Source organism: Triturus cristatus, chromosome 10 (assembly GCF_964204655.1).
Source record: "Triturus cristatus chromosome 10, aTriCri1.1, whole genome shotgun sequence".
In the NCBI taxonomy this organism is placed as follows: Eukaryota; Metazoa; Chordata; class Amphibia; order Caudata; family Salamandridae; genus Triturus; species Triturus cristatus.
Genome location: NC_140593.1, coordinates 639,335,185 through 639,352,481, shown reverse-complemented (window position 1 = coordinate 639,352,481; position 17,297 = coordinate 639,335,185). Strand labels below are relative to the sequence as shown.

General features: G+C 46.5%; 1 protein-coding gene across 1 annotated transcript; it reads left to right on the top strand.

Annotated features, from left to right (window-relative positions):
• Positions 1-2,050: 2,050 nt before the first annotated feature.
• Positions 2,051-6,402, top strand: LOC146789832 (hemoglobin subunit beta-2). The gene is made up of 3 exons (XM_085632191.1): positions 2,051-2,386; positions 2,524-2,746; positions 6,123-6,402. Exons 1-3 carry the CDS (start codon positions 2,295-2,297, stop codon positions 6,246-6,248), a joined length of 441 nt encoding a protein of 146 aa, XP_085488317.1. The 5' UTR covers positions 2,051-2,294; the 3' UTR covers positions 6,249-6,402.
• Positions 6,403-17,297: the final 10,895 nt, after the last annotated feature.

Genomic DNA, 17,297 nt, shown 5'->3' with positions numbered 1-17,297 from the left:
TGCCACTTACAGAGTGGCATTACACTATAAAATAAAATAAAGCAAGATAACAACACAATAAAAAATAGGCAGACATAACAATCAAAATAGAAACCAGCACAACATGCACTGTGCAACATGAGAATACAATGCACTAACACAACAAAAAAACATCACAGAACAACACAGCAGCACCACTATATATGAAATATAGCATCAACACGCCACCACAACAAAACGGCAACATAACCTAAATATTTGCCAGAAAAACAGAAGACAGCAATGCAGCCCAAAATAATATAATGGCACAACCTTACTAAATCAGAACTACCCCTAAACAACGGAATAATGGGAACAGATTACAGTGACACAACAAAATACATCAATACAATTCACCACAACACAATAGCACACTTTTCACAAAAGCACAAAATTGTGTAACAAGGCAACAAAACCCTACAAAACAGAACAAATACACAACCACAACCCAGCAAAATAGAACCACAGCACCGGAACACACATTAAAAACCGGGCCTAACAAAACAAAACTTCTGCAGTGTATTGTTTTGTGTTAGAGTATTACCATATTGTTTGTTGTGCTGAATGGTATTGGTGTGATGTATTTTGAACTTCTCTTTGTGGCATTGTGTTGTTTTAATTCATTTCGTGTGTGTATTCTGTATTGTTGTGTTGTATAATTGTTATGTGCTATTCTTTCATTATGTTGTGTTGTACTGCTGTTATTATTTTGGTTTTTTACTATAATATTTTGTTATGGTGTGGCTGTACTTTCACTGCTGTCTGTCTACTTAAATAAGCACAAATAGTCTTGCCACAAGTGATAACCACTTCAATCTGCTTTTATAATATGGTGTTCAAAGGTTTTTGCATTAAGCCCCTTTTTTTTATCACCAAGGACCTTAAATAGCTCCAGTCATAAGTAGTTTGACCCAGGCACAAAATCTTGGAAGTACAGTCAGCCTTGCTCACGTCCACAGCTCGTTAGAGTGCGTTGGAGAGGACTCAGAGACGTTTTAAGGCATGGGCAAAGTGGGCTCTGGCCCAGGGCGCCAGCCCTTCAGGGGGCCCCCTGTTAGAGCCAGCTCTGGTATGCCCCGATGGCGTTAAATAATTCTAAAACAGGTTGTTTCAAATACCGTTTTCCTTTTATTTATTTTTAATGTGTGAGAGTCTATTAAGGATATTTTGCTTAGAAATGTTGTGTTTATGTTTCATGCAACATCCTTTAAAAAAGTTTCTTTTAGATGAAAACAGGACCTCACATATGAGAAACGGGAGGGTGTCTGAGAGATTATTTGCAGTAATTTTAGCGAGTTGCTGCTGTTGTACAATATTAAACACACATGCTACATTCTCTGAATATTAGATGTTAACACATTTAGAATTGAGAAGAGTGTGCCTGTGGACTGTCAGTGACCTTTGAAAAGAGGGCATGAAAGAGCTCAAATTTGGATCATAAATTCAAAGCTGTATCGAACAGGGGCCCCCAAAATACATTTGGCCCAGGGCCCCCAAAACCCTTAAAACGACCCTGGGAGAGGTAGGACCTTCTCCGATATTTCTTCAGTTGGGACTGCGTCTTGCATTAGGTAGATTCTACAAGTGCCTTCCTCGTCACAAGGGGGTTTAGCCCTAAGTTTAGTAGATAAATGTCTTAACTGGCTTGCAACTCACAGGCCGTGATAAAGCGCAAACAAACCCACAGCACATTTTCTGAACTGCGGTCGTGTAGTGACGTCAATAACATGAACAGAATTATGTTAGGTTTTCATAATAAATGTCAGTAAAGACAAAGACAAGAGGCAGATTTACAAGCCCCTTGCGCCACTTTTGCGTCATTTGCATCATGGGAAAAGTAACGCAAAAGTGGCGCAAGGGGCTTGTAAATCTGCCCCAAAGAGACCAACTACTTTGTAGCTAATTAATTAGTATAATAATTAGCAGCAGTAAGAGTAAGACCTGTGTCTCAGTACATGCTACTTATTAAAAAATACAAGTAATTCATATAGAGCTGTGGTATTTATTGTCTGTTGGCATTTTGAAAGGAACGGTTCGTCGTTTGGTGTAGACTGTGAAACTGATGGGAGTCCGGAAGTATCTCTGAACAGATGGGGACTGATAGTTGCTAAGCAAGTAAAAACCCGCCCATGGTTCACAGATTCGAGCCAATTTCAAAGAGAGATGAGATGAGGCGGACCTTCAAGCCAAGTATTTAAGTCCCACTCACACCAGCCTGGAGAGCATCCTCTTCTCTTTGCAGGATCCCTCACTGAGTTCCTACCGTCGCAGCCGCCATGGTTCACCTGACAGCCGAGGATCGCAAAGAAATCGCCGCCATTTTAGGCAAAGTTAATGTAGACAGCCTAGGTGGCCAATGTCTGGCCAGGTAAGCAACTTAAAGCTATTTAATGACCCTTTTAAAATTTACCAAGAGTGCGTGTTTGAGATTTAAACGGCAAGATTGTTTGGTTGAAACCTAAAATATTAATTCCATGCTCGTGTGCACGTGTTTTGCTCTTCCAGACTCATTGTTGTAAACCCCTGGTCACGAAGATATTTCCACGACTTCGGTGATCTGAGCAGCTGTGACGCCATCTGCCGCAACCCCAAGGTTCTTGCCCATGGGGCCAAAGTGATGCGGTCCATCGTTGACTCAACCAAACATTTGGACAATCTACGAGAATACTATGCGGACCTGAGCATCTCTCATTCCCTCAAGTTCTACGTTGATCCCGAAAACTTCAAGGTGACTATAATACATTCAGAAACTACATTTGCGACGTATTTATAGACAATAGAGCTCATCTAATATATATTGTTCTCCCTTTCTCCGTGTGTGTAAGCGTAGAGTAATATGTTACTCAGGACACAAGTCCTAAAAAAAGAAGTGGGGGTACTGACCAAGATAGGCAGTATTCAAGTGACATCATAGCACTTGACGTCACAGCGGCTGACATCGCACATGGATATTAAGACCTCAAACATTTGTTTAGCAGGTCTACCATGAGTACATATAAGAGCATTATGAGATTTAACAAATGAGATTTTGTGTTTGGGTTGCGCCAAAAAAGGGGCGATGCACCCAATAAAAGTCTGGGCCTCAATGAATACATTTGGGGGCATATTTATGAGAGGCTTGCATAACGTTTTCACTACACAAAGTGATACATGAGTGACACAAGCCTTTAAATCAGATTTATGAAGCTATATGTAGCCATATTACATGGCTTTGAATGGCTTTATAAATCTGGAGTAAGGCGAAGCAGCGCAAATTGCTGCATTGCCTTAGGGTATTCCATGGGTGTTCCCACGCAAATCCCATGGTTATTGAGGCATTCCCAGATTTGGGAATGCACCAAAAAGATATGCCTCCCCAGGTGAGGGGTAACAAGGAGAAATATGTATATTTCTCCTCATTTTGTTCTCTTTCCATATGTGCTGCAGAATACAGCACACATAGAAAGATCAAAATGCCTCTTTGGATTGTTTTTATGCAGGACGGGGCACCTTCCTGCACAAAAATAATCCTGTCCACAACACAGGCACTCTTGCACCATGATGCACGGTTGCCTGCATTGGCGCTAGGCTGCCGAAACGGCACCAGTGCAGGGGGGAGGACAGGAATGCATCGTATTGCTTGAATATGGCACATTCCTGTCCTTTCCGAGTAAAGCAGGGAAGCGCAACAAGGTGACTATTTTCATAAACATGCCCTTTATTTTAATTTCTTAACTATTTCACAAAGAAATTGGCAACGTGGAGAAACATTACAGTCGACCTGTTCTGCTTAATTGGTTGCAAAGTATGCATTTTATGATATTTTAGGGGAGATTTTGGTGTGCCCAGTAAACCTCAGGGAAGATAACTTTGGAAGTTAATGCATTTGCTGGTGAGATCTGTACTTTGTCTAGTCTCGGTTTTGAATCAAAGTAGCATAGAGGGTTAATGTGTCTCCTGCTAAACACATCATGTAAGATGCAGATGTCAGAATTTTATTTTATGTAGATAGATATGTGGGTTACTGCTTTTAACACAGATAGCCTTTTGTTATTTGCCGTTCATAAATTGTAATCCTTCTAATATAGCACAGTTGGCTATAAAGGTCATGTGACTCCTACACTTTGTAACCCTCAGTGTCTTATAAAACACATCTTGAACATTGATTTACACATTCACATTGTTTATAGTCAATGTATAATGTTTATGTGTGATGTAAAGAGCTCTGTCACCCTGCATTTAGGTGAATAGCGGTATAAAAGAATTATATTAGTGGTATTAAAAATTCTTATTTGAGTAAATACTGGGACAGATCAACACATCTGACTTTCTTACAGTGCATGCATATGTCTTATGTACAGAGACTGAACAAAGTCCAAAGCATTGTTTTGGTGCAGAAAAGGGCACCTACCTGCACAAAAACAATCCTAATTTGCGTTTTCCTCTTTCGATGTGTGCAGCAGAATGCAGCACACATCAAAAAAGGAAAAAACAAAGATACATGAAGTTATTTCTCCTCGTTACGCCTCACCTCGGGAGGTGTACAGATTTGGCGCTTCCCCAGGTATTTATGTTTTAGTAAATCTGGGGCAGCATCAAATTGCATGGGTGTTGCGTGGGAAAACCCCCGCGATGCCCATGGAACGCCTCCCAGGTGCAGAATAAGGCAAAGCAGTGATATGCACTGAGTCGCCTTGCTCATGATTTATGAGGCTACTCAAACCACGCAGAGTGGCTTTATATATCTTTATGAGAGCCCGGCATCACACATGTACCACTTTATGTGGTGAAAAAGTGACACAGGACTCTCATAAATAAACCCCTGAGTGAGGCACCAGACCGTGCCCAGCCAGGATACAGGAACAAGACGAGGGTTCCATATCTTCGGCCTTTATCTTTGGCCCAGCTAGAGGTAAAAATATCAAAGCCCCTTGCTGCCGGCACGTTGAGGCTGAGAATGGAAAGCAGACAATGGGCAGACACTGCTGAACATGTCCTAGGGTCTGAAAATGCCACCAGTACAAGTTCAGTATATTTCGGGGGGGGGGGGGGCAAATTCTTGGCAGGGTGGACGGTGTCTACCCTGTGAAAATAGTAGGTAGATGCCACCTAACCATGCACACCACGACTTGTGCCCTGACGTTATCTGTATAGATCCTCATCTTTCTAAGTTGATACATGTTATCTGTCATCTCAGTTTTTTGCAAGGCTCTGAATAGGAGCCCTGAACTATTAAGGTATTAAGATGAAAATGCAAATAAATGTGCTGCAGCCAGAACAGTGTTGTGGTAGTAAGAGGTGCGCGCTGATTACATTTAAAAAATGCTATAATATTAAATGCACATTTAGGAGCGTAGTATAGAAAATGAGGGGGCAGATTTACAAGCCCCTTGCGCTGCCAGTATGTCACTTAGTGTGACGCACTGGCAGCGCATTACACTGCCCCCTATTTACAAGGACAGGAAATCCACCCTGAATGGCTTTTCCTGTCCTTGTAAATACGGCCCCTTTATACGCAGCACTTTGCGTCAAAGGGGCGTTCCATGGGTGTTGCTGTGGGTGTTCCCACGCAACACCCATGGAACCATACACACTTTCAGATTTACGAGGACTCGTAGACCAGGAAAGGCATCAGTATGCTCACCACCCTAGGGGTGCCGTAGCGAGGCGCAACGAGGAGAAATGTTTTAATTTCTCCCTGTTTTTTTCCTCTTTCAATGCATGCTGCATTCCACAGCACACTTTGAAAGAGGAAAATGCCTGTAGTGGTTGTTTTTGTGCAGGAAGGTGTCCCTTCCTGCACAAAAATAATCCCCCCATGACGCAGGCATCCATGCACCAGGTGCAAGGGTGCCTGCGCTGGCGTATGGCAGCAGGTTGTGCGCCAGCGCAGGAGAGAGCACAGGAATGCAACATATCCTTGTAAATATGTTGCATTCATGTGCTCTGAAGGTGCTGTAGCGTGGCGCTGCCAAAGGGCTTGCGGTGCCACGCTGCGGCACCTTCTTGTAAATCTGTCCCGATGATCGACATCTTTCAGCCGCCACTAGCTTCATTATTTGAAATCTTGACAAGAAAATGCTTATTGTGTTCCCTTAATCACATAAGGTATTTGTTTCTTACAGCTCTTCAGTGGGATCGTTATAGTGTGCCTGGCCATGACCCTGCAAACCGACTTCAGCTGCCACAAGCAGCTGGCCTTCGAAAAGCTGATGAAGGGAGTGTCCCATGCCTTGGGCCACGGATACTGAATCAGCCAAGGGACGCTTTCGAGCCAGCAGCGACTGAAAATCAGACTGCTTTATTCAACGTCCCACCTCTATGCATGAAAATATGATATTGTGTGTAGCAGTTGCTCTGTCAAAGCCACAATAAGGAGCCACCAATAAATTAAAATCTTGCTAACTTGATGTTCTCATGCTTGTTTTGATGCGCTCTCAAACACAAGGTTCAAGAATTAACAAAATCACCAGATATACATCTTCAGCGATATCATATGCACTTTCTGGTTCTAGGGAACTTTTGTATTAAGAAACGTTTCACAGCAAACTTGTAGACTGCCGAGTACTGTGAATAGTTCAAGTGGGTGGTATAAAAAAAGATGTATGTTTCTTATAATGATGGTGGGTTAATGTACCTGGTGCAGCAGGAAGGGTATTTATTCTGATCCTGGTAGATGGAATGGAATATGTCAAGTAAACAAGCAAACCAAGTAAATGCACCTGCTCTAGATGTGTGTGTGTGTGTGTGTGTGTGTGTGTGTGTGTGTGTGTGTGTGTGTGTGCGTGTGTGTGTGTGTGTGTGTAGAACAAAGGTGCATCCAGGCAGAGTAAGAGGTCAGCAATAGTGACATAGGGTAGAGGAGGGGGCACAGGTGTCAAGAATGGCAGGCTGAGTGATGTGAGTGGGGTTGCAGATAGAAGGGGGAATAGATGTGGGAGGAGCCTCGGAGGGTAGCATGAGTGTGTGGTGTCACAGAGAGAAAGAGAGACCAGGAAGGTAGAGGAGAAGGGGCATAGGTGTAACAGGAGTATGGGGGAGAGCAAAGTTGTGTGGGGTCACAGAGAAAAAGCAGTACCAAGAATTGAGAAGAAGAAGGTGTTATAGATATGTGAGGAGTCTTGGGTATTGAGCAAGTGTGGGTGGAGAGTAGGAGGGGGTCATACGAAGAGCGTAGTGGAATGGGGACAATTGTGGCAATCAAGCAGTGACCCAATCAGCAAAAACCTGGGGTGAATACATAGGATGGGACTTTTGGTAGGGAAGCCTAACATTATTTTGAATGCAGTCCACTCTCTGAGTGGGGACAAAGGCTAGTCAAATGTAGCTCTCATTCATGGAATGATGGATAAAGTTTGGGGTAGCTCAAACTGTTTTTTATTAGGTGCAATCAGAAGCTGGACACATTGTCTTTTTCAGGAGACAGAGAAGGGCAAAGTCAGACTTCACTAGGCCTCTATCATGCTTGCTGCAGCAAGAAAAGGGATGGAACGGCAGGAACTGGTGTACCCTGGCATGGGGGCTGGGGTTTTAAACACACCCATCTCAGTCGGTAACCTTGAAAACAAGCTCACAAACACCCAGGTTCTGTATAAAGGATGATGGCAGGGAATTTAGAATACCGCTAAATGAGGGTTGCATCCCCATGTGCAGCCTTCAAGGGACAGAATCCTAGCGGAAGACAGATTGTGAGCTTTAGAATTCTTCTGAAGACCATATTTTGAAGACCAGATCACTGCAGAAGTCAGCGATCATCTAAGACAAAATAAAGCATGGGAGGACATTATTTATATAGGGTACGCTTCTTTTCAGTCCCATTATTATGATGCAGTTGCCATGTAACATTACTAGACGGCAGCAGTATGAACATAAGAGAACAGACAGGCTTTATATCTGCTTACTGATATACCACTTGTTCATGTTTGTCTTTGCTGGGCCTATGGACCTTAGGACTGTATTGACTCAGTGAATGAGGAAAGAGGACTAATTTTCCTACACTTGTGGAGAAGGTGGGAGATTTGGAAGGAAAACAGCAAGCTGAAAGGATCAAAGCCTATATTTTTGATGAGTGACTGCATGAGGGTGTCGTATGTCTCTTCGGTCTCCAGTGATCAGTTGGATGCACTTTACTCGGCATTCTAGGTACTTACCACTTTATAAATCACACACAGGGTATACTTCTTTAACTCAAATATACATGACCTGCTTCACAAAAAGCCTTCCCTCTGTGGAACATATACCCAATTCAAGGAGGACAAAATACTTGATGAGCACCTCAAACTGTCTGCAGATGCTACCGGTCCGTGCACTGCTGACAATTTGCATGCTATGATTATTCTCCACACCCCAGCCACCCAAATGCCACATATACCCTTTCCCTACTTCATTCGTCTACTCCTCTGCTCTCCATTATTTACCAAATTTTAGTGCTCTCAGATGTAATAGCAGGGCATCTCTTCATGCTGTTCACCCACTTTTCCCTCTCTCTCTCTCTCTCTGTGAGTAGCCCATCTGTGTTCAGGTGGCCACTCCCCCAAGGGTCACTCCAAGCACGCCTTTCTTTTGTTTCTCTACCTTAGATAGCACCTTTCAATACCACGACTCCAATTGCCATTTTTGAGGTGTCCCCTTGTGGTAGCTGAATCAACAAGAGAGTACCACATACAAAATATCCCCATGCACCCAATCCTTCTACACCCATAAGACCTTATTCAATACTGTCAACTGCATCTCTCCTTTTTGAGTGTCCCCCTGGAGAGGAAATACACAAACAATAATTCTCAACATACCCCTTCATTGCAGTGGCTGTACATCTCTTTTTAATGCAACCATTCAAGGAAAACTGATAAAATGCCAGCGGGGTGAAACCAAATCTTGGGGAGTCTTGCTTCCTCTAGAATCCCACCCCATGCTCGATGTTGTCCCTCTCAATACCATAACCTCAGTAGGCCTGTGTGATGCCCCTTTGTAGTTGGTAATAGGAACTGTCACAAGCTTGTTCACCAAGCCCACGGTTGACCATACCCTTTTCGGGTACCCCCATGGAAGGGGTAGAGCAATAAAGGATATATTGGTGGCCCCCCAAAAACCCCACAAGCCACATCATTCTGTGCCTCCTATCACAACTTTCATAATGCACCCCAACACCAGTTTAAATACTGCTCCCCCAAATTTGATCGACCACCCGGCCCACCCCTCATCCCCACTCAAAAAGTGAAGGTCCAGTAAAAAAAATGCTGGTGTTCCCTTACAAAAGTACTAGCCTATGTAATTACCCCAATTCAGTCCTGGGGGCGACCACCGCTTGGTTTGCAGCAATTGGCCCTATTCCACTATGCTAGGATATGATATGAGTATTAACAAATGAAAAGGAGCATTCAATTCTATAAGGGATTATCTGTTCCAAAATTAACAGATGGTTAAACTGTTCTCTAACAATAGATCAAGTAGTCATGAGGTGACAAATAAAAGTTATTTAGGAGTCCTGCGAGCTGCTTTGAATCCAATTTTATTCAAAAAATGCCAATTTGATGGAAGCAATCCATTCGGCCCAGCCAACACGTTTCGTCCCAGTCGGACTTCATCAGGGCCTAACATTTAAAACATACATATCACCAATGATTTTTTTTATAAATTCAAATTGTATTACACTACCCATTAACCATTTTTCCCACAAAAAATATTACAACACACCACAGCAAGTCTCCCTACCAATAAACATACTAACAAAATCCATTCGCCGGGTGTTTCCACTATCCCAGTGTAAGTCATAGTCCATAAGCAACCATAATTAATACATTCTTAGAACTATTAAAATCTTGAATTTGTCATGAAAGTTATACCGATGGCCTACCAACTTCCTGTGAGGGAATATTGCTGACTTTTTGAGTTAACAACTTTCATCAAAAACAGTTGTTTCCCATGAACAGAATATAACTCCAAATATTCTTTACATTACAACCCATAGTGAATAATCACTTTTTGAGTCCTCAAAGTGGAGCATTTTCATAGAATGTCACTCCTACGCATGTATTCACTACTTACAATCATGGTTTTTTCACTACTGAGATTATGAAAAAGGCTCCAAACACGTTAATTTTAGCTCCAAAAGCGCTTGATCCACATCCAAAAGTCATATTTTTCTCAACCAATGCATCATTTAAGAGCAATTCATTTTTGAGACACTGCAGAAAATGTCATCCTTAGATTAAGGAAATAGCCCTAAAATGCATATTTTACCTCCAAAAGTGATGCTCCACATCCAAAACTCAAATAGTCAAAAAATTAATCATTTGAAAGCAAAAGTTTTTGGGCATTTTGAGGAATGTCAAAAGGTCTACAGTCATCAATTTTCATTTTAAAAAATCTGATGTTTTCGCTGGCATGGAAAATTAATCCATATGTTGTGTGTGTGTCAGACCCCATGCTGAATAAACACTTTTAAAGACCTTAACCCCTTCTGTGCGCCAGACGGCTGGGAGCCGTCCGACGTCACGGTTGGCGTGTGCGTCGGACGGCTCCCAGCCGTCCTAGCACCCACCCATGGGGGAAGCACTGGTGCTTCCCCCGTGGGCTGCCCTCTATGGTGCCCCCAACGGGGATGGCAAGGGAAGGCCTTCCCCTACCTCCCCCGCCCCCCCTCCGCATCATCAATGACGTCAGCGCGCGACGCACGCTGACGTCATTAGTTGATTCCCAACACGCTATTGCCCATTTGGGGTCAATATGTTTTGGCTGTTTCTGCCCCCCTAGGGGGCAGATCGCACCATTATTTATAAATTAAAGTGGCCCACTAGACTGCCAGGGATACGTTTATGGGGAGTGACCCCTTGGGCAAAGGTCTCTCCCCTTGGATGCATTGTTTTTGGCTGTAGGGGGGCAGATCTTGCCAATTTTTTATGTAGTTGCCCACTAGACCACCAAGGATTAATTTGTGGGGAGTGGCCCCTTGGGCAAGGGTTGCTCCCCCTTGTGGGCAGTGTTTTTGGCTGCCTGTTCCCTCCCTCGGGGGGCAGGACTCGCTTTTTTTTTATTTAGTGGCCCACTATACCACCAGGGATTAATTTGTGGGGGGTGGCCCCTTGGGAAACGGTCGCTCTCCTTCGGGGAGCATTAATTTGGCCATTTCTGCCCCCCTATGGGGCAGATCGGCTGATTTTTTTTTTATATGGCCACTAGGCCACCGGGGATTTTTTTTGTTATGTTGGGGAGCAGCCCCTCGGGCAAGCGTCGCTCCCCTTTATGGGAGAATGATTGGGGCCATTTCTGCCCTCTTTGGGTGTCAGATCAGCAGTATGTTTTTATGCCCATTTGCCCCCAAGGAGGGCAGAAGCCACTAGACACCAGTTTTTTTTAATTTTGGTGTTGGGGAGTGGCCTCTTGGGCAAGGGTTGCCCCCCTTTTACGGGGTGAATATATTATTTATACTGTTAGGCCCACCTACCCCTTAGCTTGGCTGGTGGATTGTGTGTGGATTGGTGCATTATTTGCATATGTTATTGTAATGTTTTTTTCTCCTTTTTATTCTAGTGTAAAGCTTTTGATTCCTGTTTGCGGTTTCGGCAGTGGTTGTTCTGTAGTTTTGCGTATTTGCATTATTTTGGTGAGAAAAAGATTTTTCTTTTATTTACTCCAAATGAGTAGAATTGTCATGCATGGATTCATTTTTTGTAAGTGGTGTCATAATAGCAGCATATTTAATTAGTGTTTTGTGCATGAAATTCTTTGCGATGTGTTTTGCGTTGTCTTATGTGCAATTTACTTTTTTTTCTTTTTTTGTGGGATACTGTTGGTCCTTACTGTGTCTGTGCAGAGTAGGTGATGGTGAGTCTAGCTGCTTCTGGCAAGTGAGTGGTATAGTGTTGGAGTATATAGGTCTTTATGATGAAGCTACATTTTGTTTATTTATTTTTTTACAAAGGGTTTGTTGTTGTTGACTTGTTTAACAAGTTACCTTTATTAGCATTATGACTAGCCGTAGAATTACTGCTCAGCAGGTGGTTGGTATGCTTCTTGAATCTTCCTCTGAGCAGGATTATGAGACTGACAGTGCATCTGAGGGAGAGGAGGGAGGGGAAGATTCAGGCAGTGAGTTTTCTCTCCACATGGAATCATCGGATGATGAAGCTACTCTTGATACAGATGAAGCTACTCTCAGTGCGGATGAAGTGCCTGTTTTAGAGGAGGACACTGATGTGCAGATGGTGCAAGAGGCATCTGGAATACAGCCTGAGGCTGCTAGGCTTCCTACTGGAAGTGCTGGACTCTGGGTTGATCCAAACATGGTGCAGCTGGTGCTGCCTGCCTTTAGTGGTGATGCAGGGTGTAGAGTGGATTGTGAATTTTGTTTTCCTATGCAGTTTTTTCAGTTGTTCATGAATTATGTATTTTTGGGAGAGATTGTTGAGCAGACTAATTTGTATGCTGAACAGTTTTTGAGGGACAACAGTGCCAGACTTGAGCCCCGCTCTAGAGCTACCCGGTGGACTCCCACACATCTGGATGAGATGAAGAAGTTTTTGGGTTCGACTTCTTTGATGGGCTTGATTAGGAAGCTGTCCCTAGCTTCATATTGATCTAGCAGTCCCTTGATTGCAACAACCATATTTCCTGCAATTATGAGTCGTGATCGGTATTTACTTTTGCTTCGGATGCTGCATTTTGTTGATAATACTTTGGCGTTGCCACGACATAACCCTGGCTGTGACCGTCTTTTTAAGATTCGGCATGTTCCTGATCACTTTGTAGATCGATTTTCAGAGATCTATACTCCAGGCAATGAGATATCTCTTGATGAGTCTTTGGTCCTGTTCAAGGGCGTTTGGTTTTTAGGCAGTACATTCCTAGCAAGAGGGCACGTTATGGAATTAAGATGTATATGTTGTCTGTGAGTAGGACAGGATATGTCTCTAATTTCCGGGTGCACACTGGTAAGGATTCCACTATTTTTTTTTTTTTTTTTAAACCTTTTATTACAAAATTCAAAAAATATACAAAGATGGGCCTACAACCTTCAGGCCGGCCGCTAGCAAACAAAAGGAGCATGTGATACAAACAATAGCGCGCATGCTGCGGCAAAGGGAAGTGCACAGGAGTTAGCAGCGTTGATAGCCACACCATCCGGACCCCACATAACGGTTTCTTTTTAATATAAATAACAACAGAAAACAAATCCACAAGGCAACCCACAATCGGAAACAGCAGCATGTGCTCCCCTAGAAGGGGGACCCTACCAATCCATAGGAGTATCAAGGGGGGGAAAAGGTCAGGACAGGGACTAGGTGGACTCAGTGCCCGGTACCGGGGAGATAAACTGGCTAAGGGGACGGGGCCGGAGACGGATCGGGCAATAACGGCGGGGTACAGATTCCCCCGCGGTAGGCGTTCCAGGGGCCCCATACTTTCACCCATGTCCCAGGCTTACCTCTCGCAACATACACCACCTTTTCCCGAAACATGCACCAGTCCATGTTATCCTTCCATGCCGAGACAGTCGGCGACCTCTGGGAACCCCACAGTTGGGCAAGTCGCGTTTGGCCACCATATATCCCAGAGTCACCCACCACGTCTGCGGCGCCGAGTAGTCGGTTGGCTCCCACACATTCAAAAGGCATCTCCTCGCTTCGGGCAGCAGCGACACACGCGTAACCACCCGCAGGACCTCATGCACACCACGCCAGAATCGCTCCACCTCCGGGCATTCCCACAAAATATGAAGAAAGGTCCCCAAAGAACCACACCCACGCTTACACAACCCGTCCACAGCATAGCCCATACGCAATAGCCTTGGCCCCATGACGTAGACCCTATGGAGTATCTTGAGCTGGACGAAGCGAAGGCGGGCCGGTATGGCCACCTCTTTTGGGGAGGCCACCGCAGAGACCCAGTCCTCGTCGTCCAGCTCCAATCCATCGGCAACCCATGCCTCACGAAGGTTAGTCAGCAGTCCCGAGCGGTCATTGATGAGTTTTTTATAGATTAATGAAATCGTGCTGTCCGGTACATGTCCATCTAGCACTCTATCCTCCAGAGGGGAATACTCCGGGATGGAGGCAACGTCCGGGAAGACGGAGCATAGCGCATGACGGATCTGCATATACCGAAAGTACTCCCTGTCCTGCAGCTGGAATTCCGTCTGCAGCATCTCGAACGTTTTGAATCCCCCCCTCGTCCAGAGATCACCCACCCTGCTGATGCCTATCATGTCCCACTTCTCGAAGCCCTTGGAGGTCCACAGGGAGCCCAACTGCTCAGATGCGTATAGTGGCGACGCCCGGGTCAAACGATCTTTCCACCCCATCGCTACATTAGCCGCGTGCCACACTCGTACCATGACACGCGTGGGGCCCGTCAGACGTGCGTCGAGCGAGCTGGAGTAAAGCGCTCGGTTATAATCACCACCCGGCAGTAACATCTTATCCATTTCAAAGGCCGGGTTTAGAGCGGGCCCGTACAGGCCGTGATTAATCGCAGCCAGCTGGGAGGCCCAATAATACCGTTTGATATCCGGGAGGGCAATCCCCCCGTCATACCACGGGAGCGTCAGCTTCGCCAGGGCGATACGCGGTCTACCTTCCCAGAACAGTCGGCGCTGCAAACTCTCCACCTCGCGAAAGTAGCGCGCCGGGACGACGTCCATTGTGTTCTGCAGAGCGTACAGGAAACGCGGCAGCGACATCATCTTAAACAATGCCGCCCGGCCGAGCGGCGAGAGCGGCAAGCGCCTCCAACGCGCGACATCCTCCTTCAGGCGCTGGAGGGGGGGAAGCAAGTTCTGACTATATCGGGCCTCCGCGTCCAGGGTAATGAAGACACCCAGGTACCTAAATCCCCGCGGGGCGATCTGGATAGGACAGCCCCGCAGAAGGATAGGACCCTCCCCAGAGAGAACATACACGCACGATTTAGCCCAGTTGATGACAAGGCCGGAGTTATGGCCAAATGAATGCAATACATCAACCAGTACTATCAGTGATTTACGTGGGGAAGCCAGGTACAGGAGAATGTCATCAGGGTATAGAGATACGCGGTCCTCATACTCGGGGGTCCAGCGGAGACCACGGATAGAAGGATGCCACCGCAGCCACTCCGCCAGGGGCTCCAAGGCGAGCGCGAAAAGGAGCGGCGATAACGGGCAGCCCTGCCGCGTGCCCCTGCCCAGCTCGAACGGAGCTGACACTCTACCGTTCACAACCACCTGCGCCAGCGGGCCAGAGTACAACAATTTTACCCAACCGATAAATCCTGGGCCAAACCCAAATTTCGCGAGCGTCGCCCAAATATATGGCCATTCAAGTGTGTCAAACGCCATAGTGGCGTCCAAGGACGCCAAGATGGCCGGCTCCCGTATGAACGGGACACGTGCGAGCACCCCATGCAAACGCCGCAGGTTAAGCGCTGTGTTGCGATGGGGGATAAAGCCGGACTGATCCTGGTGAATCAAGTCACACACTACGCCGACCAGCCGATTGGCCAACACCTTGGCAAGAATTTTGGGCTTCGCATTCAATAGCGAAATGGGCCGATAGGATGTGACCCGGTGCCGTGGCCTCCCCTCCTTGTGGATAACCACGATGGTAGCCAGACGCTGGTCTAGCGGGAGGGAACCCGCCGAGTGGGCCGCAAGGAACATAGCACGGAGATGCGGCGCCAGCGTATCCGGTCGCAGTTTCTACAACTCGATGGGAAGACCATTAGGACCCATGGCCTTGCCGGAAGCGACCGAACGTATGGCGAGGGCAATTTCTTCAGAAGTTGGAGCCGCGTCCAACGACACTCTGTCCTCCTCCGAAAGGGAAGGCAGCGCGATATCTCTGAGCAGGGCATGGGAATCCTCTTCAGAGCGGGAGGACACCGGGGAATACACCCCACGGAAATAGTCTGCAAAGCAGGAGACAATTTCTTCCGGCTCAGTGACACACACCATTCTGTTTCTCAATCAACGGGACAACTCGACTCGCTCTCTCCTTTTTGTCCAGCCACGCAATCAATTTACCAGCCTTATCACCCACATCATACAGTCTCCCCTGTTGCTCTCTACTGAGGCCCCTGGCCGCCTCCGTGACGAGGGCCTTATAGGCCGCTTGCTTGAGTCGGAGAACATGTAATTTGTCATCCGTCACCCCACATTCTAGATCACCCTCCAACTCGGTTATCTCAGCTTCAACACGGGTCACCTCCTCCCGCTCGCGCCTCCGGGAGTGGGAAATAAGGGACAGGGCCTCTCCCCGGAGTACCGTCTTGAACGCCTCCCACAGTGAGACCGCCGATGACACAGACCCCATATTCTCGTCAAAGTAGCGCTTAAGGGATTTAACCAGCTCTGCGCGAATGGTGGGGTCACGCAGGTACCAGGGATTAATCGGGACCACCCTACCCTCTCCCCTCGGAAGAATATCAAAGTGCAACAAGAGCGGGGAGTGGTCCGAAATACCCCGTGCCAAATGGCGCACCTCCCCCACCCTCCCCACATGAGCCGCCGGAACCAGGACATAATCTAGCCGTGAGAGACTACCATGAGCCCCGGAATGGAAGGTGTACTGTAGCTGCGTGGGATGTTTCAAACGCCAACAATCCACCAGCCCCAAGGTATCCAAGAGGCCAGACAACCACGCTTGGGCCCGGGGGAGATCCCTAGGGGGGTGACGATCCACAGTTCCGGAAACCACAGCATTAAAATCCCCCCCCACCACTAGAATCCCCTCCGGAAGGCCAAGGAGGAGGCGCCCCAGGTCCGCAAAGGTGGTCGTCTGCAGCCCCGGCGGGACATATACCGACACAAAAACGACCACTCTGCCCTCCATTCTGCCCACCAAAACCGTGTAACGTCCCCTGTCGTCATGGAGCACCTCATCAATCTCCAACGGGAGCGAGTTCTTAACCATAATGCCCACACCCCTTGAACCAGACGTGAAGCCCGAATGGGCCACAAGGCGGTAGCCCCGTCGATTCATAGCACAAAAGGAGTTGCCAATGAGGTGTGTCTCCTGCAGAAAAACTATATCGGGCGAAATTCGCTTCAAGAACTGCAGGAACACACCTCGTTTTATCCTGTCCCCCAGTCCATTAACATTCCAGGACAACAAACTCAGTCCCCTACCCCCCATCATAAACAGAAGCCATCACTCGTCCCCCAGAGAGCACTTTAGAGATAACACAATGATACGTTTGCCTTGTGGTGTAAACGAACAACACCCCACCCCAACCCACCCGCCCCAACAAAACTCCCCCCTCCCTGCACCCCTGCATGAGCCCAGACAGCCCCCCCAACTTGCAGTGTGCCTGTCGCCCCTATATAATGA

Bases quoted from the DNA above. Each gene is read 5' to 3' on its own strand.
- LOC146789832 (XM_085632191.1), top strand. From the start codon at position 2,295: ATGGTTCACCTGACAGCCGAGGATCGCAAAGAAATCGCCGCCATTTTA. The intron at 2,387-2,523 runs GTAAGCAACTTA...TTGCTCTTCCAG, and splicing joins GGTGGCCAATGTCTGGCCAG to ACTCATTGTTGTAAACCCCT. The intron at 2,747-6,122 runs GTGACTATAATA...TGTTTCTTACAG, and splicing joins TTGATCCCGAAAACTTCAAG to CTCTTCAGTGGGATCGTTAT.